The 27,949-nt window shown below is 43.0% G+C and overlaps 3 protein-coding genes across 5 annotated transcripts; 1 reads left to right on the top strand and 2 right to left on the bottom strand.

The window, feature by feature from the left end:
* Nucleotides 1-2,330: 2,330 nt before the first annotated feature.
* LOC124139616 (alpha-N-acetylgalactosaminidase-like) lies at nucleotides 2,331-8,224 on the bottom strand. Its single transcript, XM_046506833.2, has 8 exons — nucleotides 8,115-8,224; nucleotides 7,840-8,006; nucleotides 6,925-7,099; nucleotides 6,018-6,192; nucleotides 5,831-5,925; nucleotides 5,092-5,253; nucleotides 3,418-3,615; nucleotides 2,331-3,124 (listed from the first exon to the last, which is right to left on the bottom strand). The coding sequence occupies exons 2-8, from the start codon at nucleotides 7,989-7,991 to the stop codon at nucleotides 2,852-2,854; spliced, it is 1,230 nt and encodes a 409-aa protein (XP_046362789.2). The 5' UTR covers nucleotides 7,992-8,006; nucleotides 8,115-8,224; the 3' UTR covers nucleotides 2,331-2,851.
* Nucleotides 8,225-10,763: 2,539 nt separating this feature from the next.
* On the bottom strand, nucleotides 10,764-17,766 carry LOC124139615 (alpha-N-acetylgalactosaminidase-like). 3 transcript variants are annotated; one of them, XM_046506831.2, is made up of 8 exons: nucleotides 17,621-17,766; nucleotides 16,191-16,357; nucleotides 14,389-14,563; nucleotides 13,653-13,827; nucleotides 13,425-13,522; nucleotides 13,003-13,164; nucleotides 12,271-12,468; nucleotides 10,764-11,836 (listed from the first exon to the last, which is right to left on the bottom strand). In XM_046506831.2, exons 2-8 carry the CDS (start codon nucleotides 16,340-16,342, stop codon nucleotides 11,564-11,566), a joined length of 1,233 nt encoding a protein of 410 aa, XP_046362787.2. In that variant the 5' UTR covers nucleotides 16,343-16,357; nucleotides 17,621-17,766; the 3' UTR covers nucleotides 10,764-11,563. The 3 variants fall into 3 exon arrangements, with proteins under 3 accessions (XP_046362787.2, XP_046362788.2, XP_048243983.1); XM_046506832.2 differs by lacking the exon at nucleotides 17,621-17,766 and adding an exon at nucleotides 17,446-17,594; XM_048388026.1 differs by lacking the exon at nucleotides 17,621-17,766 and adding an exon at nucleotides 16,459-16,510.
* Nucleotides 17,767-18,233: 467 nt separating this feature from the next.
* LOC124129757 (alpha-N-acetylgalactosaminidase-like) lies at nucleotides 18,234-26,747 on the top strand. The gene is made up of 8 exons (XM_048388027.1): nucleotides 18,234-18,335; nucleotides 18,793-18,950; nucleotides 19,483-19,657; nucleotides 21,053-21,227; nucleotides 22,754-22,848; nucleotides 23,759-23,920; nucleotides 25,412-25,609; nucleotides 26,431-26,747. Exons 1-8 carry the CDS (start codon nucleotides 18,327-18,329, stop codon nucleotides 26,731-26,733), a joined length of 1,275 nt encoding a protein of 424 aa, XP_048243984.1. The 5' UTR covers nucleotides 18,234-18,326; the 3' UTR covers nucleotides 26,734-26,747.
* The last annotated feature ends 1,202 nt before the right edge of the window (nucleotides 26,748-27,949 follow it).

Raw genomic sequence — 27,949 nt, 5'->3', positions numbered from 1 at the left:
TTTCTATCATTCGAGGAATTAATGGCTGACTCTTTTTTCCTTATGCTTATTTTTATCATGTCTCAACTCTAGAGTTAGCTAGACCATGGTTACTTGAATCTGATGTAACACCATCGGAGCTGCTTGTGCATTTATCCTGAACGAGATCTTAAACCGCGTTTCACTTCACCTTATAATATCCCTTGTATAATCTCCAGGCCGCGAAAGGTTTCATCATGAGGATAAAAAATTTATTCATGTTTTCACAACAGATTGCACTGGTCACTGCAGAGACCAAAGTAAATTGATAACATTGGTTAAAACAACAACACGTGAACTCTACTGGAAGATAATACATTGTAACAGAGACCATATATTTTTCGAGTTTCCATGGCAACGACTTTGCTTTAGACTGAAAATGGTGATAGTCCTCGTTTCCGGGCAGATCTTGAAAACCGTACTATATTTCTTCATCAAACTTGGCACATAGATAGGTCTAGTTGTGAACTGGTGCCTAGTTTGGGATTTTTATATGGTCTCTGATTGTAACAACACATCCTGTTCACATTGGATATTAATTCAGAATCAATAACATCTAACATGTATATTCTGCACACATCCTTCTGACATTATGATTATTTTTGTTGTTGTGGCTGTTATGATATTTTTGTGGCCGTTTTGACTTAACCCTTTGAGGCCGTTCTGACATGGGGCCGTTTTGACACGTTTGCGCGTGCGTACCCGAAGTGATGCAGGTCTCCGACGTTTACCATTTCGGTGAAACCCACAAGCACGGGTAATGTGCTGACAAGCCTAGAAACATAATCGGGGCGAGCCGGGATTCGAACCCGCAAGCATAGGTTTCTGGCGTGCCCAAAGGGACGCAACTCTTCACAGCGAATCGCGGCGTCTTAGACGACTGGGCCACCCGTGCCCTCGATATGAGTTTTAAGCGTGTATGATTTAAACTCTAGTGTTGCTGCACAGAAAGGAACCAAGTATATACTATGTACTAACCCAGTCAGGTGTTTGCACCCATATTAATTTAATCAGTTGAGCTGATAATCTAAAGATTATTTCAACACACCCTTGCGATATTATCTTCGTGTTGATTGTTTGAACTGTTTGCCATGTTGCCAAAGTGAAAGAATAAGACGCCTTCACATCTCCCTTGATTTCAGTTACGAGGGCTACGAACGGGTTTGGACTATTGTGTTGAGGAGTATCTTGCTCCGGATGATCTGGTTCCAGACTAACCGGTTCCGGATTAACCGGTTCCGAAATATCTGGTTCAGGACTAACCGGTTCCGGAATTTCGTGTTCCGGATTATTTCGTTCAGGACTAACCGGTTCCGGAATATCTGGTTCAGGACCAACCGGTTCCGGAATATCTGGTTCAGGACTAACCGGTATCTGATTCAGGACTAACCGGTTCCGGAATATCGTGTTCAGGATTATCTGGTTCGGGACATCAGGTATGTGTCTTTGAAAAGGTTTTCAAAATGGAAACAGGAAGGATGTATGAATATATCCAGTTATTAGTTGACGTGTCATAAGGTTTATAAATTCAAAGTCAATTGAGCATGTGCATTTAGTCAGGTTCCATTTCACAAACGTGCTCTTGTATTTGCACTCACACATAAATGTACCAACGTCACCACGCATATTTCCTGTGAACACTGTCCATAAGTGTCTATATCAGATATATTTAAGAAATGATCAACTGGATATCAGTGCTTAGTTGTTTTAGAAGGGTGATTGATTGACCAACTGAGAGTATAGTGGCACCAGGCCGATCGTGCCCAGGCGTTGATAGAAAATTACCCCGAAACTACTATCCAAACAACACCCCTTATATCAAGGGGAAATGAAAAGATCACACCATATCACATTTTATTTTCATATATTAATACAAGCATACAAATAGGAACAGACTAATCTAATCTATGGAGGAAGGGTTAACATCTCGGTGATTTGGTTGACTGTTGTCATCGTGCCCTATGACGTGGATCGCTCATTCTCATTAATAGCAGATCTTAGTTCTCGCTATGCTAAACAAAGATCTGAGGACATCCCATTAAGGGTCACGTCAGAACGACCTTTCATCCAACCAATCAGAGAGTCGCTTACCAGATCACGAAAGTGACAGTCGAAATGTTTTCTAATCATGCAACCATGAAATATTTAACACGGGGTATTCCGAACGACAGTTACGGGTTTTATGATTATATCCATACAATCTAGGCCATCCAAAAGCCATTCCAGAATGTTCATCTTATCAGTTTTAATTTTTTTAATCGATAATACGTCAAATTATGTTTCGAAGCGTAGTCGCCAGTTTGAAACTAGTTCGAGAAAGCTGCCTTCTGGCTGGCTAATGTCGATTTTTTGTCAGTCATTTCATTGGTCTTTGTTAAGCGGTAGCGAAAACTAAGATCTGATTTTAATGAGATTGTGGATCGCTGCTCATACTATCAGTCACCGGTTTATCTTTAGTATTTGTTATCGTTCCGACGTGAAACAGCACTCATTCACTCCATAACAGGGGTCTAACACTTCTATTTTGAACATGCTTAGACATTGCAGATGTAGCATAGCAAAAACATCGAGCTCACATCGAGCAAGCCATAAAGGTAGCTATCGAATGCTCATTTCAAGCGCTGCTTAATTTCAAACCGAGGCTTACATTATTGGGATATTGTAAGCCTCCTGGGGGTCTACTCACACGTCCTTGTTTAGAGAGATACATTCAATCAATTTTGGTGGTTGTAATTACGCTGGTGTCGTGTGCCAATAGGGAATTCCATTGTGACATCACATGTTACTTTAAGTCTTCCTGCCTTTGGGCATCGCTCGATGGATTCCTTTAACTTCACGAGGCTGGTGTAGCCACATACATAATGACACCGGTAGGGTTCACTCTGACTTTGATGCTGTCTGATGGTTTGACCGTGCCTTTAGAGCTGCCATCGAAGGGGTCCACCAAGTTGTAGCCCTGGGACGCTGTGAGCCCTAGGGCCCGGGCCTGGACGGTGGTAATCCTGGGGTAATGGAAGCCATGGGTCAGGACGTCACTGTGGAAGAAGACAATACCCACACTACCGGTAGGGAGGAGGGGGCGTATCCACACGTCGACAGGACCAACCTGAAACAACGGAGTTTATCATAATACGTTCGGTTCTAGGTTCAGTTTAGCGCGGTTAAATAAATCTATAGGTAACTTCCTCAAATCCTTTCATAAAAGATGGAGATTTTTACCGGACAAAACCAGAAATTATTGATCGCCCCATAAAATTTAATATCCGATGTCCCTAAGAATAATCCATAAAACAGGTTTATCTTGTGTATTTTAAACTTTATCATTATCAGATCATTTAAAAGGAAACTATATTTTTCTCAGAAAATGGTTTCTTTTTCCTGTCTCCAGGAAACTTGTACCGTCATGATCTTCTTTCCCTGGACTCCCAGCTTGTCCTGGTTGATGGTGATCAGCCTCCTGTTTTGTAGAAGAGCCTTCGAGCTGTTCCGAATGTTCCGGAGATCCGTGGACATGATGAGTGGTGCCGCCAGTATTCCCCACATCGCCATCTGTGTCCTCTCCATGTCGGGACTCAACCCGAAGTTCCCCAGAATCAGCTGCAGAGTGAGTGAGTGAGTCAGTCAGTCAGTCAGTCAGTCAGTCAGTCAGTCAGTCAGTCAGTCAGTCAGTCAGTCAGTCAGTGTATAGTTAAAGCACAACAAGCAAGTCATCATCGATGGATTGTAATCAAAAGTATGAAGGTAAATTCGCTAAACGTCATCACAGCTTATTTATTATATATTATTACATTAATCTACCGCAGGTATCCAGGTACTAGTATCTGCTCAAGTACGGGTTTATTCGTTGCCCGACCAGTGGATCCGTTTGCATTCCAGTTATCATTATCAACTCCCTGGGGAGTATACAGATGGGACGAATTCAACCTGAACCGTCATCGTGGTCACCTGATCCCCAATTGTCTCGGCCATATTTTTGAATGGATGGATAGGCGGTAAAAATCCCCGAATCATCAAAAGGCATCAGTTCACTTCAAAACTGATAGTAAAGCAAGTTTTATCAAAAAATATTCAACGGTTTTAGAGTTCTGATCCGGAATCTCTCACTGTCCGCATTGTCAGAATAATTTCAACATGTCGCCACGAAAACAAAACAAAATTAAACAAATTTAAATCCCAAATCACCCAAGACACCAAGTCACCATCCGACTGATATGTATAGCTTTAACGAGAAATATTCAACAGATTTGGAGTTCTGCCCCGGACACAGAAAGCGGACGGAGGACAGACGGATGGGAGGGTGGTATATTAATCTAATGTGCAAATTGACCATTTGGTGTTGACAGTAACGTTGATTTGGTCAACCAATTAATGATAATCCAAGCCACAAGGATGAAAATTATGCACACAGGTCGTCCATCCAAGACTTATACACACTAAGATGCCACTATAGATGCATTTGCGGCCTTTCAATTCCCGTTGTTTCTACTCTGTTACGACAAACCATCAGGTACCCGGGCCCCGTTCCACAAAGCGATCGTAGCGCTAAGACGATCGTAACTCCCCTACTTTAACATTGGCTCCCGACTGTCGTAGGGCTACGATCGCTTTGTGGAACGTGGCCCTGGACCGTTCCTCTCAGAAAACCTTCCAATGCTAACTTCCATTGTGATTGATAGTGGTGTGCCAGTATATATTTTCTGCCAAGCACTTAAACCCGATTGTGAACAAACAATCCCCATTTTATCTCTATTTCGACAAACATGAATTAAATGGATACTATTCCTCCCGTAATACCTTTCGATGTTAAAATCTATATTGATCAATGAAGCCCATTTGTGGTGTCCCCCGCCGTGATATTGCTGGAATATTGCTAAAAGCGGCGTAAAACCTCACTCACTCACTCACTATATTCATCAATGATGGGTAGGCCAAGAACCAAGACGCCATTGTGGACATGCGATCCCCTTTGCTTTTCTATTACGACAAGCATGGGCACTTATCCTTGGAATTCATTTCGATGTTAAATTCTGAGAATATTATATGGGTACAGAAGTAGTCTGTCACGAGTCTGACCATGTCCGGGTCGTTCCAGCCTCCAGGCCCCGCGTACTGGCTGAAGTTGCCCTTGTCCTGGTCCTGGAACTGTATGGTCTGCAGCAGACTGTCCCAGCTGTCCTGCATGTCTCTGTAGTTTCTCCACATGTTGCACGTACGGCGGATCGCTGCGAAGTCAGGCTGAAACAGTAACTCTGGTATGGAATACTGTAAACTCGAGAGTGAGTGATTATGGTTCTACGCCGCTTTTATCAATATTCCAGCAATATCACGGCGGGGGACACCAGAAATAGGCTTTACACATTGTACCCATGTTGGGAACCGAACCGGGTCTTCGGCGTGACGAGCGAACGCTTTAACCACTAGGCTACCCGACCGGCCCTCTGGAACTATGAAAACAAGCAGCATGCAAGGAAAACGCAATGTCGCTTTCTCGCGATTGCCTGTTTTTTTATGGACTGATTTGCACTTAAAACACGAGAGTATGAGATTCTGTCCAAATCGGCCACTCTGCATTTTCTCGTGATCTCTAAACACTGGACCATATACTATAGTATCTGTCATCCCGTTTTATTTGAGATGATATTTTAAGACGTGAGTCATTTTTACTTTACTAATATTTTATTTAATTTTATATTGTCTTAATCAAGTCGTAGTATTCATCATGCAAATAAGTTTGAATAGAATATATTATGTTGATTATTTATTGAGCAGCTCGACATCTTGGCGATATCTTAGTGTAGGTAAAATTCCTTACAATCTTGCCTTTCAGCGATTGATAATTCGGCCATTCGCAGGAGTAGATCATAGGTCGGCCCGTTTTGTTCAAATACATCCCAAAAGCAGGATAACCTGCGAAAGAAAGAAACAATTGCTTTTTTTAAATTCACAGAAATGTAGTCTTGCTGCACGTTGCGTGGATGTGACATCTGATTGATTCTCACCGTAGTCCATGTCGTCGACGTCGGAGTTGCACCCGTCCATCTTCACAAAGTCTACGCCCCAGTCCGCAAAGGTCTGAGCGTCTGTCTGAAGGTAGAACTCGCTGCCTGGGTAATGGCTGCACGTCTCGTGACCAAAGTCCTGGTGGACGCCGAACTTTAAGCCTTTGGAATGAACCTGTGAAAGTAAAATATAAAAATAAAACAATTATATTAACTACAATTCCAAATCGACCGTTAATTCTTGTGCTGCATTATTAGTACCCCGGCCAATGGATCAGTGTGCACTTGCATTTCATTCTCAGCTCCCTGAGGAGTATACAGCCCAAGCTGCCTTATGATACACTAGAAGGTTTGCAGGCGCCATTTCATCCTAGCGAGTATACATTCACTGCTGGGATAACAAAGCCACTTGCCTAAGGAGATACCACATGAAACCTGTGTTTCAGAGTGGTCAGGACCGAAGAACTGTTAAGTCATCTCAGGGGCGGTCGGGTAGCCTAAAAGTGGTGGTTAAAGCGTTCGCTCGTCACGCCGAAGACCCGGGTTTGAATCTCGACATGGGTACAATGTATGAAGCCCATTTCTGGTGTCCCTCGCCGTGATATTGCTGGAATATTGCTAAAAGCGGCGTAAAACCATACTCACTCACTCACTCACTTAAGTCAGCTCATGAGTCAATATTTCCGAACACGGTCACCCATTCACCTTGTCTCCGCAGCCAACGTGTTCATATTTACATTTTACAGATTAAAATGTGTATAAACAATCCAGATATTGAACTTCAGAAGAATCTCAATCTAACCACACGCACGATCGACACTCCGTGCCAAAAATAATAATCACACATCAAAGCCTCAAAGCCTTAAATCATAAGAAAGGATGTTTCTGGTTGCAAACCCAAACGTACGTAATCTGCCAGCGCCTTCATCCCACCAGGGAAACGTGTCGGATCGGCGTAGAGACGTCCGTCACTGTCGCGACTCTCAGCCTCCCAGCAGTCGTCCACGACGATGTACTCGTACCCCGCATCCAGCCAGCCGTCAGACGCCATCCTGTCAGCTGTCTGTTTGAACAACAACTCCCTGCCAACACAGACGAGATATATCTTTCTTTTTCTGACGTAAACAAACGGAAACTGCGACGTCTGATGCAGGTCCAAGACGTTAACCACTTTGGGGAAATCAATATTAAGCAAGCCGACAAACCACGAATGCGATGAATGGACCATCTCCAAAAAAACTGCAGCCCAAACCCAAACCAACCAGACCAGAATCCGCCCCAATCACAATCACCCTATCCTACACTGGCAAGACCTCTATCAAATCAGCAGATGACTTAAGCACCAAGTAGACATCGATACCATCTTCACTGGCTCCCCATCCCTTAGAATCATCCTCCACAGCTAATGGCCGCAACACCCCCCCCCCCCCCCCCCCCCCCCCCAACCCCCTCCAACAAGCAGCCATCAAAGGAGTAATCTTTCAGATTAATTGTGCGAGGCCCCCCGCCCAGTATATACCCGCATCAAAGAAGATAAGACTTCAACAGCCAAAGCGGACAGCAAATCAGCCCTCTTATACCACCTGCAAAAATCCCCTAGCTAACAAATTCGGTTTGACAAAGTCCAAAGTTAAGGGTGAACTAATCTTCCCGAGGCAGGCATGTCCACTAACCTGTAGCAAAGCCATGGGAACAAGATATTGATAAATAGGCTAGCGGACGCTCTTGCCTCTGGAAGATGGGGTGTACAATACAACTTTCGTAGTTATGCGCAGGGCTTTTCAGCCACCAATCGTATTTGATGTTATTTTTATGAACGTACCCGATACAGTTGTCAGGGTCATTAACACAGTCAATATTACACCGGAATCGCTCCCAGTCTAACCAGCCCATGGGAGGGGTCAAGGCCAGGCCGTTGTCTAGACCCAAGGTCAGGGTCGCGGCATTCAGGAAGAGGAGAACGAGCGCAAACATTTCTCTGGTGAATCTCTGAAATAAACAGTATAAAGTAAACCAAGGACATGTTGAAATATACAGTATCTTGAGATTGGCTCAAACACAGGTTATAGGTGTAAAACACAAAACAGATGATACAACCTCGCGGCTTCAGCGTCCAAACTGTTGCAGATGCTATCACTGACCGAGTTGCACACGCTTTCCTTCAGATATCAGACCTGACCTTCTTCGAATACTCTCTCGATAACACTCACGATATGGACATGGTTATTAGTCATTGTGTTTCAGCTACACATTCTTCTCGTCATATATCTCCGCGGGCGGCTGTGCTACAAAGAAGACAATCGTGTGTGAATATATGGGTCGAACCACTCTGTCAAGTTTTCATACAGGCTTGATGTCATAGCTGTTGCACATGGTTACATCTTTCATCAAAATTCATTTAGAAGAAACTTTGAAGGTTATAAAAATATAAGTTAAAAAATACGTCTTTCGGGCGCATGGCATCTTCCAAAGACAAGGGCATTAATTGACTATTAAAGTCCCGTTTCCACCCTTGCCGAACTTGGCTGGAGAGAGGAAGGTCCGGGGTTCGATCCCCGGCCGCGTCATACCAAAAGACGTTAAAAGATGGTACTTGTTGTTACCCTGTCTGGCGCTCGGCATTTAGGGGCTAAAACAATGACTGGTCGGCTCGGAGTCAGTATACTGTGTCTGAGTGGGGTATTCATGTTAAACTGCGGCATGGTGTCTCATTGAGCTAGCACTATAAATCGGCATCAGTCCGGACTAGTACAAGCAGCCACACAAACACACACACACGTACATGCACGTCGCTATATAAGTGCAATAATCTTGGACGCGACGTTAAACCCCATTTCACCATTTCACCTCACCTCACCAACATAAGCCAGAAGTCGAAGTGAATTTTAATGTAGGTCACGTGTTTCTTTTGGTCTTCTATCCTATGAATATCGCATAATGGCTTCCTTTACACGTGAACTATGACCGAGCCAACTGGAAATCATTCAAACCACTGTGATTGTCTGCTAATTACATTAGTCTTTACTGAGGTCACACATCATCTAGCTAGTAACGAATACCCAAATTACATTGAAATAATATGTCAGTATAACCCTGTCACAGCCTTTAGACCAAGGCAGTAAATGGGAAAATGACCCTCTATACGTTTGCGTGGCCTTGACCTACATGGCCTCGATGACCTTGATACTGACGTGTAACTTCACTCAAGGGCTGATTGCATGATATCAACAATCTATTATAACTATATCCGATGTACAGTGTCAGTGGAACAATAACCGCACGTAATGGTATTGCTTACTTTGCAAGGTAATAGCATGTGTCGATAACAGTGAAATAAACCCACGCTTTCACTCACATACTCACACTGGTTATAGCTGAGATATTGCTACCTGTAGCGTAGAACAACACGAAGCCGTATTAAGGCCGCAAGGTTGACTTTCCCTGACTAACGGGTTCCTGACGAATGGGCTCCTGACTTACGGGCACCTGACTAATGGGTTCCTGACGAATGAGTTCCTGACTAATGGGTTCCTGACTAATAGGCTCCTGACTAACGGATTCCTGACTAATAGGCTCCTGACTAATGGGTTCCTGACTAATGGGATCCTGACTAACGGGTTCCTGACTAACGGGTTCCTGACTAACGGGTTCCTGACTAACGGGCTCCTGACTAATGAGCTCCTGACTAATGGGCTCCTGACTAATAAGCTCCTGACTAATGGGCTCCCGACGAGTGGGCTCCTGACTAATGGGCTCCTGACGAATGGGTTCCTGACTAATGGGTTCCTGACTAACGGGTTCCTGACTAACGGGCCCCTGACTAACGGGTTCCTGACTAATGGGCGCCTGACTAATGGGTTCCTGACTAATGGGCTCCTGACTAACGGGTTCCTGACGAATGGGCTCCTGACTAACGGGTTCCTGACTAATGGGTTCCTGACTAACGGGTTCCTGACTAATGGGTTCATGAGGCTATCGGATTCAGGACTAATGACGTCTCTACCAAAACGTTTTCAACAACTTGCAAATAGGAAGGATATGGGGTATGTCCACTGATTAGCCGACGTCTCAGAAAGTTAATAAATTCAAACACTGGAAAATCAGCATGTGGTTTCTTTGAATTTAGTCAGGTTCGTATGTATTTCATGCAAGTGTACCAACGTCACCAGGCATATTCCGTATGAATACTGTCCGTTATTGTCTTATATGTATCAGATTAATTTAAGAAAAGATCGGTTGCATATAAGTGATAGATAGAAAATCATCCCTTAACTACTGTCCAGACATAACATCCTTATAGCGATCACACCGAATCACCTTTTATCAGTACAAGAATACAAGTAGGAACAGACTTTCTGAACAGACTGTCTGCATTTATCTACTTAGATGAGAGTTTGTAAATGTTGGAAGAGATTATTAAAAATGAATGAGTTGAGATATCCGCATCAATGTTATATCATGCCAATGAAATTGGATGGAAATGGAAGTGATAACCTATTCTCTTGTGGTTTTTCACGTGCATAGATTGCACACGATGTCGGTGATGATAGACAAATCTTATATACACAACGTATTTTTGACATCGCGATCTTCTATTCCCCTGCGGATAATCACATGAATGGATGGTACAAGACCAGACGTCGGTACATATACAACTATTGACATATCTGTACATCCAGACCTTGCAATTTTAGAAAATCTCCCCGAAACTACTACCCAAACAACATCCTTAATCACACAAAAACACAACGTGTCACATTTTATTTTCATATATCAATACAAGAATACACACAGGAACAGATAAACTCATCTATGGAAGAAGGATTAACATCATGGTGATTTGGTTGACTGCTGTCATCGTGCCCTGTGACGTGGATCGCTGCTCATACTATCAGTCACCGGTTTATCTTTAGTATTTGTTATCATTCCCGGCTCGAAACAACACTTATTCACTCCCTCACGAGGGGCTTACAATTCTGTTTAGCATTAGGCATGTTCAGACTTTGCAGATGTACGTGGCAAAGCAAATACATTGCTAAGTATAGCACAGCCTCGATTATCCAGTGTGTCATATCGCCATTCCATTATGGCATCTACGCTGAACCAATAAAGTTAGGGATCATGAATTTTTGGGGGATATTTTATTTATGAAGACTGAGCAAAATTTCATGGCTGGGATGACTATCACACGGTACAATCACTGCGCCAATATGGGCATATGATCAGAATAGGCATAGTCAAGTAATTATATGTTTTTAATCACCTGGATACAAAAAACAACAACATTAACACATCGTGTACATATTCGGAAAGGGATAAAGGTAGCCATCGAGTGCTCATTTCAAGCGCTGCTTAATCCCCCAAAGGAGGCTTAATGTGACGTTTTAAACGTCCTTGGAGCCAACCCATACGTCCTTGTTCAATCAGGGTTTTGCATTGGTTGTAATAACATTGGTTTGGTGTTCATATAGGGAGTTCAATTGTGATGTCACGTGTTACTTTAAGTCTTGCAGCCTTTGGGCATCGCTCGATGGATTCCTTTAACTTCACGAGGCTGGTGTAGCAACATACATAATGACACCGGTAGGGTTCACTCTGACTTTGATGCTGTCTGATGGTTTAACCGTGCCTTTAGAGCTGCCATCGAAGGGGTCCACCAAGTTGTAGCCCTGGGACGCTGTGAGCCCTAGGGCCCGGGCCTGGACGGTGGTAATCCTGGGGTAATGGAAGCCATGGGTCAGGACGTCACTGTGGAAGAAGACAATACCCACACTACCGGTAGGGAGGAGGGGACGTGTCCACACGTCGACAGGACCAACCTGAAACAAAGGAATTAATCAGTAGTTTTTTTAAAGCGATGTGGTTATGAGAGTTTAGGTCATGAATAAAACGCATAAAACCAGGTCATGTTCTTTTGTTATTCACCTTTATTTAATCGGTCTGGAGAAATATCGTCAGGGAACCGTTAAAATCCGGATGTCATTTAATTAAAGATGGACGTTGTTTTACCGGATAAAACCAAAAATTCGTTCATCATTCATGCTTTCAATGCTTGCACGATGACGAGAAGCAACTTTAAAACTCTTCATGGCAATATTTAATGTCAAAAAAGGAATTTCCCGAGTTCATTAATATATTCCATTCAAACAGGTTTTGAAAGTCTCACAAAGACACTATCGTCATCAGGTAATGTGAAATATAACTACATTTTCCGGGTTCTAGTGTCTTTTTCCTGTCTCCAGGACATTTGTACCGTCATGATCTTCTTTCCCTGGACTCCCAGCTTGTCCTGGTTGATGGCGATCAGCCTCCTGTTTTGTAGAAGAGCCTTCGAGCTGTTCCGAATGTTCCGGAGATCCGTGGACATGAGGAGTGGTGCCGCCAGTATTCCCCACATCGCCATCTGTGTCCTCTCCATGTCGGGACTCAACCCGAAGTTCCCCAGAATCAGCTGCAGAGTGAGTGAGTGAGTGACTATATAGTTAAAGCACAACAAGCAAACCATCATCTCCGATTGTAATCAAAAGTATGAAGGTGAATCCGCCGAACGTCTTCACAGCTTGGACCAATTCAAACCGAACCGTTATCGTGCTAACCATTCGTGACCCACTCGTGTTATTCCGTATAGCTTCTTGCAGGTTACGGAAACTGGCGAGTGATGACGAATGTTTGGCCACCTGATTGCCATTTTTCTAGGCTACGTCCACATTAATGAATGGATAGACAGATGGCGACCCCCTGTCTTAAAAATACGTGTCCTTGACGACAAACATGAATTAAATGGCTCCTTCTCAGACTTCTTTTCGAAGTTAAAGTCTATATTGATCAATGATGGGTAGGCCAAGAATCAAGACGCCATTGTGGACCTGCGATCCCCTTTGCTTTTCTATTAGGACAAGCATGGGTCCTTATCCTTGGAATTGATTTCGATTTTAAATTCTGAGAATATTATATGGGTACAGAAGTAGTTTGTCACGAGTCTGACCATGTCCGGGTCGTTCCAGCCTCCAGGCCCCGCGTACTGGCTGAAGTTGCCCTGGTCCTGGTCCTGGAACTGTATGGTCTGCAGCAGACTGTCCCAGCTGTCCTGGATGTCCTTGTTGGTTCTCCACGTGTTGCACGTGCGGCGGACTGCTGCGTAGTCAGGCTGAAACAGTTGAGATCTCGAACTGTTAATTGTTAAGCCTTTATTTGCTAGTGCCACATTTATTGTTAATTATGAATGTGATAATATTCTTATTTGTACATATGCTTGTGCTGATGTAACCTAAATTAATAATAGATAATAAAGTGTTATCTTATCTTAACTTTGAAAACTATCTAAATATGTAACGTATACACAATGTTACATTCTTCTTGAGCAGCTAGACATTTTGACGATATCTTAGAGTACGTAAAATTCCTTACAATCTTGAAGTGTTTCACTGATTGATAAAACGGCCATTCACAGGAGTAGATCATAGGTCGGCCGGTTTTGTTCAAAAACATCCCAAAAGCAGGATAACCTGCGAAGTAAAAAACGATGTCCTTTGTACAATTCACAGAAATGTAGTCTTGGGGCACATCTGCCTATAAAAGTGGTCTTTTCTACCCAAACATCCGACAGCCTTGAAATGACATCTGTCTGATTCTCACCGTAGTCCATGTCGCCGAGGTCAGAGTTGCACCCGTCCATCTTCACAAAGTCTACGCCCCAGTCCGCAAAGGTCTGAGCGTCTGTCTGAAGGTAGAACTCGCCCCCTGGGTAATGGCTACATGTCTCGTGACCGAAGTCCTGGTGGACGCCGAACTTTAAGCCTTTCAAATGAACCTGTGAAAGTCAAATGTAAAAATGATAATAAAATAATAAGTCAAATAAAATGCGCAAATCCAGTAAGTCCGCTAACAATCATAGGTTGATAATGAGTGGATGTTCAATCTGTTGTATTATTGTCCCGGTCAATGGATCAGTGTGTGTGCACTCGAATTTCATTCTCAGCTCCCTGAGGATTATACAACCCATTTTGCCTTTTGATGCACTGGACGGTTTACAGGTGCCGTGATGCTGGGTGAGCTAAGTCGTATTTCGGACATAGAAACCTGTGTTTTAGAGTGGGCAAGACCGGAATTCTATTTAATCGGCTCATGAGTCTACATAACCGAACACGGTCACCCATCCACCTTCTCTCCGCGATCACCGTGCTCACATCTGCATTTCACAGATTCAGATGTGTGTCAATGATCCAGAAATTGAACCTCAGAAGAATCATTCTCTAACTACACGCAAGATAGACATCATCTGCCAAAGAGGTCAAAGAAGAAAATCGGACATCAAAACCTCAAAGCCTTAAGTCATAAGAAAGGATGTATCTGGTTGCAAACACAAACGTACGTAATCTGCTAGCGCCTTCATCCCACCGGGGAAACGTGTCGGATCGGCGTAGAGACGTCCGTCACTGTCGCGACTCTCAGCCTCCCAGCAGTCGTCCACAATGAGGTACTCGTACCCTGCATTCAGCCAGCCGTCAGACGCCATCCTGTCTGCTGTCTGTTTGAACAACAACTCCCTGCCAACACAGTCGAGACATATCTTTGTTCACCTGACGTTAAACAAACGGAAACTGCGACGTCGGATGAAGGGCAAAGACTTTGGTGAAATCTACAAGAATAGGTATGGTGCTGAAAAACCAAGAATCTTTGCGATTTGAACCCATGGGTTTCTGGCTAAGGGACCCAATTCAACACAAGATGCCCCCCATTAGACGATTGAACCCGTAAGAGCAAGGTTAAAGCATTCAGGAAGAGAACTGCCACACAAACATTTCTCCGGTGAGGAAATATGTCAAACAGCTGACATTGAGTTTGTAGGACTGTCCTACGACATTGTAAAACTACAGATGGCCTTATGCTGTTATTTTGAGACTTAATATAGAAATGCAAACAGAGGTGGCTGAAAAGTTCTGAGCCAAACTACGATGGACTTCGTTGAGGAAGTTAGTTGCTAATTATCTTCCCAAATGATCCCCTGCGAGGTCCACAGACTTCTGCCAATGATTCTGGAGTGTTTGGATCCTAATGCAGAAGGCGTCCTCCTGGTGTAAAAAGTCATCCACACAGAAATAATGTCATTTGCATAATACTTGCCCGAAGTTCTTTTTTTCAAGTTTGAGAAGGGGAAATGTGAGGGTGCCAAATCTGCTGAATACGGAGGATGTTCAAAGAGTTAAAAGCCACAGTCATGTATTTGCCGCCATAGCAAAGACAGACGTATGCACAGATGCATTGTCCTGGTGGAACACACACGCCTTTAGTGAGTCTTCAACGATGCTTAGCCTTGATATTCACGATCAGTTGTTTTAGCAGATTGGCACAATATACGGTCTTACCTTTCGGAAGGTAGTCCACCATTAAAATTCTTTGGAATCCCAGAAAACCGAAGCCAGTTGATGGAACAGACTTTGCCTTCTTCTTCGGCGGAGACGTTAGATGTATTATGTATTAATGCACTGCATCCCAAGACTCATCCAGGGTTACAATTTGCACAATAAAATAAGCGACGTAAATTTTCACGATAGATGATGGGCCTGGAGCGTTTTTTATCTGGATTCTTGGAGCCCAGCGTGCTGAAACCTTTGTCATGACCAGTTCATTCATCAGAATATTCCCAACTCTCCCTTGAGACATGCCTACTGTATTGGCTATGTGACATGTGTTAAGTCGTCGATCATCCGTAATATTATCATCATTTTCCTCAGTCGTGATAGATGAAGACATTCCTAATCATGGAACATCTTCGAGGTTCTCCCGTTTTTAACCCCGTATCCTTTTCCTAGCAGTGGAAAGGAAGAAGCATCATCATGTAAAGTTGACACCATGTCTGCAATGCTGGCTGTTGGAGTTACCCTTTCAGTTGGAGATTCTTGATGACAGCTCTGTAGCTAATAATAGTGTAGCGCTATGAGCATCCACTGGGTGAATGGAATCTGGCGCATTATAAATGCACTTATTATTAGCCAGGGTTGTCCATTCTTATCAACAGAGAACACCTGGTCCCTTTGATACCTGCAGAAATATACTGCCTGGTTGTGTATTTGGTTCAACTGTAGTCTGCAAGAAGGGAAGTATTGCACTTAATACATGAAAACTGTTAAGGGTGTAAGAACTTTTCAGCCACCTTTCGAATTATGAACGTACCCGATACAGTTCTCAGGGTCATTAACACAGTCAATATTACACCGGAATCTCTCCCAGTCCAACCAGCCCATGGGAGGGGTCAAGGCCAGGCCGTTGTCTAGACCCAAGGTCAGGGTCACGGCATTCAGGAAGAGGAGAACGAGCGCAAACATTTCTCTGGTGAATCTCTGCAACAAACAGGATATATGAAGAAACCTTTTTTTTGATGAGGATATCTGAGGATATGATTTTCTGGAGAGGTTTTAAACACTAAACAGGTGATACAAACTTGCGGTTTTAGCGTCCAGACTGTTGCAGATGCTCCCTTTGACCGACTTGCACAAGCTTACCTTCGAATATCTGACGTGACCTTCCAATCTTGATAACACTCGCGATAACGACATCGTTCACAGTCAGTGTGCAACACTGTCACTGTGATGTATTTGCTGCCCAATTTGTAGGAACACTTATGACACATTATTATTATTATTATTTTCATTATGATGATGATGATGATGATGATGATGATGATGATGAAGGGCTGTATTCCTGGTAGCAAAACCGGGTACTCTCCCAATGTCAGTCAACAGATTGGGAGGTACCAAACCTAAGGCACCGAGAACAATTGGGAGTCGGACAACTTGGTACTTGGAATGCAAGCGTGACATTTCGAAAGCGATGTCTGCATATTTGCCATGTTTTTTTCTGAATCTTGTCAATCACATTCGTGTCAAAAGAGGCTGAAAATTCAAGGATATAAATAATTTCATTGGATTTATCAAAAAGGACAAGATCAGGTTGGTTGGCCTGGATAGTCTAAGGCTGTATACGACCCTATTCCAAAGAATTTTGTATCGATCATTTTCCATGACGCCCTCTACATATTCCGGGTCGTACCATGGATGGACCTTTGTGTCAAAACCACAAGCATGGCGAAGACGGTAATAAAATGATCGAGCCACTCCATCATGTCGCTTAAGATACTGTTGTTGTTATTATTATTATTATTATTATTATTATTATTATTATTATTATTATTAAGTTCATTATGACTAGACACACACGAACCACCGGTTAAGAAGCTGATCTATGGCGTGAAGGCGTTGCTTGGTAACGTAATATAATTATAGTATATTATTAGAAAGGATGCGAGTGAAAGTAAAATATGACCTAATGCATGTCCATGGACTAAAAGTAATAAAACAAACTACTTTCACGACAGTACTATTTTCCACACACAGTGTTTTTGGGTGCCAAGGGATCCTACAGCAGTTACCTGAGCGTATTTCCGTCCAGTGTCACCATGGTCAGCCCAAGACATTACTCCTCGCATGGCCGTGAGGTTTCGCTAAGTACAGGATCAATGGGTCCAATGACAGTTCATTACCAACATGAACATTCAAGTACCGTCGCAAACGCATACAAGCATAAACACAAGGTGTGATACTCACATAAACTTTACTGAGCTTCAATCCATCTCTGAATACTCAACTCGGGTTCGACTCGACCGACTGGTTGTAAAACCCGCACCACTCTCATTACGATGAAGCCATCTTTATCAATTGTTCGCGCCCTTTGTCACATCACTCACATGTCCTGAGACATCATTTTAATTTGTTAAAAAACTTATCAGACCACGATCACGCGTTTGTCTCGTGATCGCAAATTACTGACAACCATTTACTGGCGATTCGCCGTTTACTGATTCGCGTAATGATCTTATGTCTTCTTTTTATCTTGATTTATCCAAACCCAGCTATAACATCGAAGCCACCGCGACAGTAGCCGCCATTTTGAATGTTGAATTTGTTAGAATTTTCTGAGATTTTGGGATGCATTTTTACATTTTGTCATGTATAAAGAAATTTAAGAGGTTTATATTCATGGTCCCCAAACACACATCTTCGAGGTCAATGTAAGCACATGTGTTATCTGAAAGTCAATTGTTTTATCAGCAATTGACCTTGGCTCAACCATCACTCAACGATCAAGTGGGACAGTCATGTAGATACTAACTGAACGTCCTTGACACTTTTTCCTGTCACTGTGCTAGGGTAATTCGTATCAATGCTCAGATATCTGAGAAATAATTTATAATACTCGGCTATCAGATACTTGCCTTCAGTTTACATTCTTGTACCGGTAGGAGAAACAGCTATGACGAAGGTAGGTTTCTTTTCATGTGCAAACTATGAACTCCTAAGTATCTGTTAATTTGTATGGATGTAGAGATTGTACGAATATAAAGATGATTCTGTCCAAAGATTGTGTTTGTTTGTTTGCTATATGACGGTGGTCTATAAATAATCAAGTCTGGACCACACAATCCAGTGATTTACATCATAATCATTATGAGGGATACGATGACATGCATCAACCAAGTCAACGAGCCTGACCACCCGATCCTGTTAGTGGCTCTTACAACAAGCATAGTCTCTACCAGTTTCGGCAAGCACTGGTTTTAGAAGACCTGTTCTAACCCGAATCTTCACGGGTCCTGCCCAGAGGTACATCTATCCAGATCTCCTCCTCCTCCTCCTTCTCCTTCTTCTTCCTCTAAGAACATTAGTGTTGATTATAAATTTGTTTTGGTTTATACTGTCATTCATACTGTCTATACCAGGTATCTATGTGGATAGTTGTCTCCCTTTGCGTTTCTGCGGTTACCTTAACTGCAGCCCTAGACAACGGCTTGGCCTTGACGCCTCCAATGGGCTGGTTGGCATGGACACGCTTCCGATGTAATATAGACTGTGACAATGATCCAGACAACTGTATTAGGTAAGAAATAAAAGTGAAATAATAAAAAGTGCCGATAGAGATTTTGTATGGAGACTTGATACTGCAAAACCAGATATTTCTCAAAATTAAAGTATGAACCTAAATATGTTTTGAAAAAAATACACCCCTTGCAACATTGTAAGTTTTTGGGCATACAGTTTCCTGTTTTCAACAGTCTAAAGCATTTTAAAGTATTTTCTGGGACACACATATTTTCAGTAGAAACAAAGGTTCCATTAGCTTACTTAACATAGACACAGATGAGAACTACACTGCATAACGGTCGTATGAATTGATTGGTTTGTGTAAGTAAAGTATTAAAATCGTGAAGTATTGACGATGCATACCCTGATGAAGAGAATTTTGTTGATTCATCCATTTATCAATATTATGTTCTGTGATCTATCTTGACGAACAGTGTCTTCTTTGATTCACCTTGATGAACAGTATATTCTTTGATTCACCTTGATAAATAGTGTATTCTGGGAGTGATACGTATCTCAATAAACAATGTATTCTGTGTTGGCCTCAGCGAGAGACTGTTCCGGACGATGACGGACCTGCTTGTGTCCGGTGGCTACAAAGACGCCGGGTATGAGTACCTGTGTGTTGATGACTGCTGGCTGGCCGAGGAGAGAACGGCGGATGGAGCTCTCCAAGGAGACCCCAAACGGTTCCCAAGTGGAATGAAGGCTCTTGGAGATTACGTTAGTATATCATTATATGTCCTGGGCGTATTTGTCCTGAAGAAAATGCATGCAAAAAACAACCTTTGTTCAACGTTGTGCGTCTTGAAGTTGTGGCCCAAACAATGCGTCTTCAAGTGGTGTCCCACACAATGTGTCTCGAAGTAGTGACCCAAACAATGCGTCTTTAAGTAGTGGCCAAAATAATGTGTCTCGAAGTATTGGCCCACACAATCTGTCTCGAAGTAGTGACCCAAACAATGCGTCTTCAAGTGGTGGCCCACACAATGTGTCTCGAAGTAGTGACCCAAACGATGCGTCTTTAAGTAGTGGCCCAAATAATATGTCTTTAAGTAGTGGCCCAAATAATGTGTCTCGAAGTATTGGCCCACACAATGTGTCTCGAAGTAGTGACCCAAACAATGCATCTTCAAGTGGTGGCGCAAATAATATGTCTTTAAGTAGTGGCCCAAATAATGTGTCTCGAAGTATTGGCCCAAATAATGTGTCCCGAAGTATTGGCCCAAACAATGCGTCTCGAAGTATAGGCCCAAATAATATGTCTCGAAGTAGTGGCCCAAATAATGTGTCTCGAAGTATTGGCCCACACAATGTGTCTCGAAGTAGTGACCAAAACACTGCGTCTTGAAGCGGTGGCCCAATTAATATGTCTTTAAGTAGTGGCCCAAATAATGTGTCTCGAGGTATTGACCCAAACAATGCGTCTCGAAGTAAGTCTAAGGCGCCGCGATTCGCTGTGCAGAGTTGCACCCCTTGGGCACGCCAGAAACCTTTAATTGTGGGTTCGAACCCCGGTTCGCCCCGATTATGTTACTAGGTTTATTAGCATCATACCCGTGCTCGTGGGTTTCACCGAAGTGGTAAACGTCTGAGACCTGCATCACTTCGGGCTTTCCTCCCACATTAAGCTGACACGCCGCGATATAACTGGAATACTGTTAAAAGCGGCGTTAAGCGGCGTAATTCTCGATATTTTGTCAGATGTTCAGTTTAAGTTTTATTTAAACCCTGAAAAGCATGACATTTGTGAGAAAGTTTACCGAAATAATGAAGACAGTGCTAACATCCCGGTTATTCACAAGTGGAATGAGGAATCAGCCTGTGAGGTAATCAAAACAAGGGTAACTTTAAAACGAGAAATGAATTGAAACCAATATGGTTCATATGGTTTTAAACATGACTGTGTTGATTATAATTATGTTCTGGGAAATTATTTTATTGTAAATAAAATTCGACGAACAAAGAGTTTGCCGCAGTGTTGATGTATCGCATCAAACGTTTTCTTGTTACACATTGCCATTCATCTTGATCAGATGAACTGGTGACTGTCATACCTGAATACAAAGTTATCTCATACAACGTACAATGTGTGTACTTTTCTGATTTGGGTTTTAGGTTCATTCTAAGGGACTGAAGTTCGGCATATATGCAGACTTTGGGAAAACCACGTGTGAAAAATATCCAGGGAGTGAGTTCTACTTGAAGCAGGATGCCCAGACATTTGCTGACTGGGGGGTTGACCTCCTCAAGCTGGATGGTTGTTATGGCGACGTCCGGGACTACGACTACGGTAAAGTTGTGATTTTACATATGTCTTACCCAAGACACAGTAAAATGGGTTCAATCATACTCTACAATTCCGCATGTCCAGATATGCTTTAAATTGCATCTGAAATATATATATAATATATGGGGAAATACATGTGAACCATTACGCAACGAGTTGATAATTGTTTTCGGTATGCCCGTTTGCGCTAAGACGGAACCCGGTCGCAAAAATGGTGACGAGAGGGGCACGAGTCGCTATTCGCCTTGTCCCGGAATAACACGAGTTGGTCACGAATAAACCTATTGATCACTCTCCTACCCCAGTTCCATGCCTTATAGGGGGTATATATTCTTATTTACTGACCAATAACGAGTTCCTGTGCATTCAGCATGTGTCATAAAAAAAGTTAACTTGCATTGGGAAAATCTCCTAAAACGTGAAAAAATCCATTTTGGGACTACTTCGACATAATTTAAAGAATTTTTTTAAGACTGGGATTTGCTTAAACTGGCACATGCGCTCCAAACCATCGTGTCCTACGTGATTAAAATCCACGAATATCCGTGTCGGGGAAACGGTATCGCTGTGGCGAGTTTTAAGCCGGAAGTCAAGATTAAACTGGTCATGGGTTTCAATAGCGATATCTGATGTGCGCCTTAACTTCTATTCATAGGAAAATATATATCACAATCTTCCCGAGGCAAGAGAGTTAACTGACTTTAAAAGTCCAGTTTCCACCCTTGCCGAACTAGGCTGGAATTACTGGGTTCGATCGTGGCGCCCAGTCAGGACGATCTTATCGATAATCAAGATCAATATTGTGTCTTACATCGCGAAATGCATCAACTCACGTAAGCACCTTGATTAAAAACATGAAAAGATTTGGAAAATATCTGCTGACGAGTTTGCAGTGCAAATGCTTTGCAAATACTGCAATCGCCCGAAATCTGCACGACAGTTTACGAACCGGATTTCGATTTCGGTGCGCGATTATGATTAGACTATGCATAGACTCGTTAGTCCAGCCAAAATGTAACTCCATAATACCAGCCTAGTACGGCAAGGGTGGAAACTCGAATTTTAATAGTCAGTTACCTCTCTTGCCTCGGGAAGATGATAAATCACCTGCAACTCAACTGACTCAGTTGACTCATTGCGACTCAGCTGAGAAATCAAAACCTCTCTAATGTCCTGTTCACATGGACACTGATACTTACATGAGTATTTATTGACTCCCAGTAAGCAAATGAGTCATGTGAACGCATTTACTCACGTAAGTAACTTTGCTCAAGGAGTATATTCACACGAGCAAATTGGTGTGCAAATTTGGCCATGTGAACGGCCACAATGTTAGATTACCGTGTAAAATGATGGCATATGATCCAAAATAGCTGTGCATTGCACCATGTCTAAATACACAACATTCTGCAGGAAGAAATGATCGGATCTCTTGTTTCAAGGGAAGGAAAACATGGAGTTTCCCCGTACTAAGTTAGAGCAAATGCAAAACTTTAATGAAACCTCTTACTCTTGTTGTCACGCAACAGGCTATCCAGCCATGACCAAGTTCCTCAACGAAACTGGACGACCCATCATGTTTCACTGCGACTGGCCCAAGTATCAAATACTAGCAGGCATTAAGGTAAAATGTATAAAATTTACATTTTACAATTAAGTGAGTGAGTATGGTTTTACACCTCTTTTAATAATATTACAGCAATATCATGGCGGGGAACACCAAAAATGGGCTTCACACATTGTACCCATGTGGGGAAACGAACCCGGGTCTTCGGCGTGACGAGCGAACGCTTTAACCACCAGGCTACCCCATCGCCACTATAAATCTTCACATAAGCATAAACTGAACAGTAAATATATAATTTCGAATTCTTCACAACAGTGATGATGAAATATAACAAGTGATGAAAGTCTTTCGGGTAGGTAGCATCTTCCCGAGGCAAGAGAGTTAACTGACTTTAAAAGTCCAGTTTCCACCCTTGCCGAACTAGGCTGGAATTCCTGGGCTCGATCGTAGCGCCACCAGTGGCTATTACGAGTTATGTCCTTTCTATGCCTCTCCTATTGGCCAATCAGATTCAACCTCTCGTATCACTTGCATTTGCTTCAAACAAAACGGTGGCGCCCAGTCAAGATGATCTGATAGATAATCAAGATCTATATTGTGATAAAACGAGTCTCACGTCGCAAAGTGCATTAAATCACGTGAGCACCTTGATTAAAAACATGAAAAGATTTATAAAATATCTGTTGACAACGAGTTAGCGGTGCACATGCTTTGCAAATCCTGCAGTCGACCGAAATCTGCATGACACTTTACGAACCGGATTTCAATTTCAGTGCACGATTTTGATTGGACTATGCATAGACTCGTTAGTCCAGCCAAACTCCATAATACCAGCCTAGTTCGGCAAGGGTGGAAACTGGACTTTTATAGTCAGTTAACTCACTTGCCTCGGGAAGATGGGTAGGTTGGTACACAAGGGTGACAGATTCCCGGACATCTATCTGACAGTGTATACCTGTATTTTCAGCCTAACTACACCGCCATCCAACAATCGTGTAACCTGTGGCGTAACTACGATGATATTTGGGACAATTGGGATGGTCTGAGCGACATCATCAACTACTACGTCAAGGACGACGACGACTTCATGTCTTACTCGGGGCCGGGGAGCTGGGTAGACCCAGATGAGGTATGCTTTACATTTGTTTGGGTGCTGTTTTCCCCCGCGCTCTGACTTATGTCGGCGCTTATCTCTGGTAGGCACAGGGCCATGCACGAACCACCACGTGTCACACTAATGTATAACCGTTAGCAACAATACATACATTCATTCACAATCAAGTGAGTGAGTAAGTTAGGTTTAACTCCGCTTTTAACATTATTCCAGTTATATCGCGGCGTGTCAGCTTAATGTGGGAGGAAAGCCCGAAGTGTTGCAGGTCTCAGACGTTTACCACTTCGGTGAAACCCACGAGCACGGGTATGGTGCTGACAAACCTAGAAACATAATCGGGGCGAACCGGGATTCGAACCCACAATCATTGGTTTCTTGCGTGCCCAAGGGATGCAACTCTGCACAGCGAATCGCGGCGCCTTAGACGACTGGCCCACCCGTGCCCCCCTTGACAATCAATAGGTTGAATACATGGTTCTAGTTTCCTGCTATTTCTGATGTTCGCCTCAGCAAAACTATTGATATCAAGTTACATATTGTGTGAGTGAGTGAGTGAGTGAGTGGAGTGAGTGGAGTGAGTGAGTGAGTGGAGTGAGTGAGCTAGTGAGTGAGTGAGTGAGTTAGTGAGTGGAGTGAGTGAGTGAGTGAGTGAGTGAGTGAGTGAGTGAGTGAGTGAGTCAGACACAATAATAGTTGATATCATGAATAAAGGCTGAAAAGTGTCATCACAGTGAAAGTAGTTCAGGTATAAAGGCTGATTTCACTTGAATGACATATCAAGCTCATTAAAATCAAATCTCGTAAGATGAACTTTCTTATCAACCAATCAGCGTCGAGTCTTTTAAACCGCGCATTCAGACAAGCATCTGATTTCTGTATCTCAAAATTGAATATGATCGAATGCAAAACAATAAAGCGGAGCTATTATATTGTTTCGGATATTTGATACATCCTGTCGTTTCTGTGCGTCGTGGTATCTGCGGCCAAAAGGTTGTTCTGTGGACGGTATACTTCTGTTCTGCGGCGGTTTTCTTTCGATAAGATCGAAAGTTTTGAATCGAGGCGGTAAAGGCGAATCGTTTCAGAAAGCTGACATGTGATTGGCTAAAGAACCCACACGTCCTTCATTTAGATTGGGCGGTCAAAGTTTAGCGTAGAGTTCACCTGACGCGACTTTCTATGGTGGTGTTTTCAGATCTTCAAACAGAGATATAAGACTTGATTTTAATGAGACCGGGGAGATATGGCTTTAATGTTATAGATGAGTGAGTGAGTGAATATGGTTTTACGCCGCTTTTAGCAATATTCCAGCAATATCACGGCGGGGGACACCAGAAATGGGCTTTACACATTGTACCCATGTCGGGAATCGAGCCCGGGTCTTCGGCGTGACGAGCGAAGGCTTTATAGGCTGCCCGACCGCCCCTGTTATAGATGAAGGTACTTATCATCACCAAATATATCCGTATTAAACTTACTTTTAGTCTAAGTATACCTTTCCTACAGTTGATTATCGGCAACTTCGGGCTCAGTGATGTACAAGAACGTGTGCAGATGGCGCTGTGGGCGATGCTCCCCGCCCCACTGATAATGTCCAATGACCTAAGGAGCATCCGCAACCAGTCAAAGCAACTGCTGCTTAACCCACGGGTCATCGCCATTAACCAGCAACAACTCAGCACCAGTGCACGAAGGATAACCACGGTCAGAAAAGATAACTGCTTTTTGAATAATTAATGTTTGCACCAAGAAAAAAGCAAACTACCAGTCCTTTTTTATTTTGATATATCCTGAAAGTTTACATTTACATATGTCATTGATCTTATTTTAATAAATGTCTGAGACACCAACGATATGAAGAATTGGTAATGTGACACTGTATGTTTTACTCGAGGGACACAAATTATCGTTCACATCATATTATATACAGAAGCAGAGGAAGAATTTTAATGGGTAGTCAAATAACTATTGGCATGGAGCTGGTATATCATCGATAATCGATTTCAGTTTCTGTACCTCACTCATAGTATGTCGACCCCTGAAGATCCGGGGTAGAATAGGTCTTCAGCAACCTATGCTTGCCGTAAAAGGTGACTATGCTTGTCGTAAAAGGCGACTAACGGGATCGGGTGGTCAGGCTCGCTGACTTGGTTGATGCATGTCATCGATCCCGATTGCGTGGATCGATGCTCATGATATCAATCACTGGATTGTCTGGTCCAGACTCGATTATTTACAGACCGCCGTCATATAGTTGGAATATTGTTGAGTGCGGCGTTAAACAACATACAACAACCATCACAGTATGTCATATTGTGAACATTACAAAATGAGTTTCGTCGGAAAATCAATACGGCATTCTTTAAAATATTTTGCTGTTTTATGTGGAAACATATATATATATATGCAAAGTTATATAATTAGGTCAGCGCAACCGGGAGAAACACTCTGTATTTGCCGATTTGATTCGATATTCAAATCTCATTGCCTGGCGTACCGGGACAATTATTTATTTATTTGTCCAGGTTGGTGCAGTTGACGTTTGGACTCGATCGATCCTGCCTACCGGAACTAAAGTCATTGCTTTAGTTCACATGAATATCACCAGAAACTACGCTGTCCAAGCCCGCTTCATCGCCCAGGCAAAGGACATCGGACTCACCGACGCAAGCGGATATGACGTCATAGAGACATTTGACGGCACAAGTCTTGGTCACTTCAATCCCGGTGATACGATTGGTCCGATTGTTGTGGATCCGACGGGCGTGTCCCTGATGACAGCCACGCCCACTAGTTCTCTCCCGGAACAAAAACTAAATTATGATTAAATTTTTATTTTTTATCACATCTTTTCTTATTATGTTCAGGCTTGGCCATGACTTCCTATGACGTGGTCGTCTGCTCGTGCATTCAGTCACTGGTTTGTCTGGTCGATAACGGTATTTAAAGAGCGCCGTGATAAAGCTGGAATATTGCAGAATGCGGCATTCCCTCGCTCATTCCCACATTCAGTTATGAACACGTGATGTCAATACCCATGCGAAGTGAGTGAGTGAGTTGGGTTTAACGCTGCTTTGAACAGTATTACAATTATATCACGGCGTGTCAGCTAAATGTGGGACGGGTATGGTGCTGACAAACCAAGAAACATAATCGGGATTCAAACAAACCAGCCAATCAAGTGATGGACGTGAAAATCCAGTGACATAGCGCCTTTACTGTTTTTTCTTAAAACTGAAAGCAATACGTTAATCACAAACATCACGTTTGTATGAAACACATGCATCACTCAGTCTTTTAAAAGTAGCTTCTGCGGAACAAATATCGAGAGCTTACTATATACCTGGTGATTAAATGGCGACCTCTCATTGGACGATAAGTTCCAGGCCTGTTTCTGAATATTTAATAATCACCGAAACGTGTTCTCCGTGCACTTGATTCCCATAGATTGTGTCCAGGCAGCTTGTAAGGCAGAACAGCTGATGGCCTCGAGCGGAGTAAAGGTGAGAGATGGCTGATTGAGAGATTATATTGCTATTTGTAGCTCGAAACTGTCCCACATTCTTTGTGGTACATTGTTGTTCTGAGCGAGTGAGTGAGTGAGTTGGGTTTTACGCCGCTTTTAACAGTATTCCAGTTATATCGCGGCATGTCAGCTTAATGTGGGAGGAAAGCCCGAAGTGATACAGGTCTCAGACGTTTACAACTTCGGTGAAACCCACGAGCACGGGTATGATGCTGACAAACCTAGAAACATAATCGGGGCGAACCGGGATTCGAACCCACAATCATAGGTTTCTGGCGTGCCCAAGGGACGCAACTCTGCATAGAGAATCGCGGCGCCTTACACGACTGGGACACCCGTTCCCCCCATTGTTGTTCTGGCTGACATGTTTACATTCTACATGATGAGCATGTTTGTTTTTGTTTGATTGTTTGTTGTTTATCGCCGCACTCAGCAATATTCAAGCTATATGACGGCGGTATCTGTAAATAATCGAGTCTGGACCAGGCAATCCAGTAATTGACATCATTAGCATCGAT

The sequence above is a fragment of the Haliotis rufescens genome, unplaced genomic scaffold (genome assembly GCF_023055435.1).
Source record: "Haliotis rufescens isolate VD_foot unplaced genomic scaffold, xgHalRufe1.0.p SCAF_7, whole genome shotgun sequence".
Taxonomy (NCBI): Eukaryota; Metazoa; Mollusca; class Gastropoda; order Lepetellida; family Haliotidae; genus Haliotis; species Haliotis rufescens.
The sequence above is the reverse complement of the archived record's forward strand: the minus strand, read 5'-3'. Positions and strand labels throughout refer to the sequence as shown.

Bases quoted from the DNA above. Each gene is read 5' to 3' on its own strand.
- LOC124139616 (XM_046506833.2), bottom strand. From the start codon at position 7,991: ATGTTTGCGCTCGTTCTCCTCTTCCTGAATGCCGCGACCCTGACCTTG. The intron at 7,100-7,839 runs GTACGTTCATAA...CTGTGTTGGCAG, and splicing joins GACCCTGACAACTGTATCGG to GGAGTTGTTGTTCAAACAGA. The intron at 5,926-6,017 runs GTGAGAATCAAT...TTTCTTTCGCAG, and splicing joins CGTCGACGACATGGACTACG to GTTATCCTGCTTTTGGGATG.
- LOC124129757 (XM_048388027.1), top strand. The intron at 21,228-22,753 runs GTAAAGTTGTGA...GTCACGCAACAG, and splicing joins CGTCCGGGACTACGACTACG to GCTATCCAGCCATGACCAAG. The intron at 25,610-26,430 runs GTCAGAAAAGAT...TTATTTGTCCAG, and splicing joins GTGCACGAAGGATAACCACG to GTTGGTGCAGTTGACGTTTG.
- LOC124139615 (XM_046506832.2), bottom strand. From the start codon at position 17,502: ATGCGAGGAGTAATGTCTTGGGCTGACCATGGTGACACTGGACGGAAA. The intron at 16,358-17,445 runs GTAACTGCTGTA...TGTTTGTTGCAG, and splicing joins CTGGACGGAAATACGCTCAG to AGATTCACCAGAGAAATGTT. The intron at 11,837-12,270 runs GTACAAATGTCC...CCTTTGTTTCAG, and splicing joins AGGGAAAGAAGATCATGACG to GTTGGTCCTGTCGACGTGTG.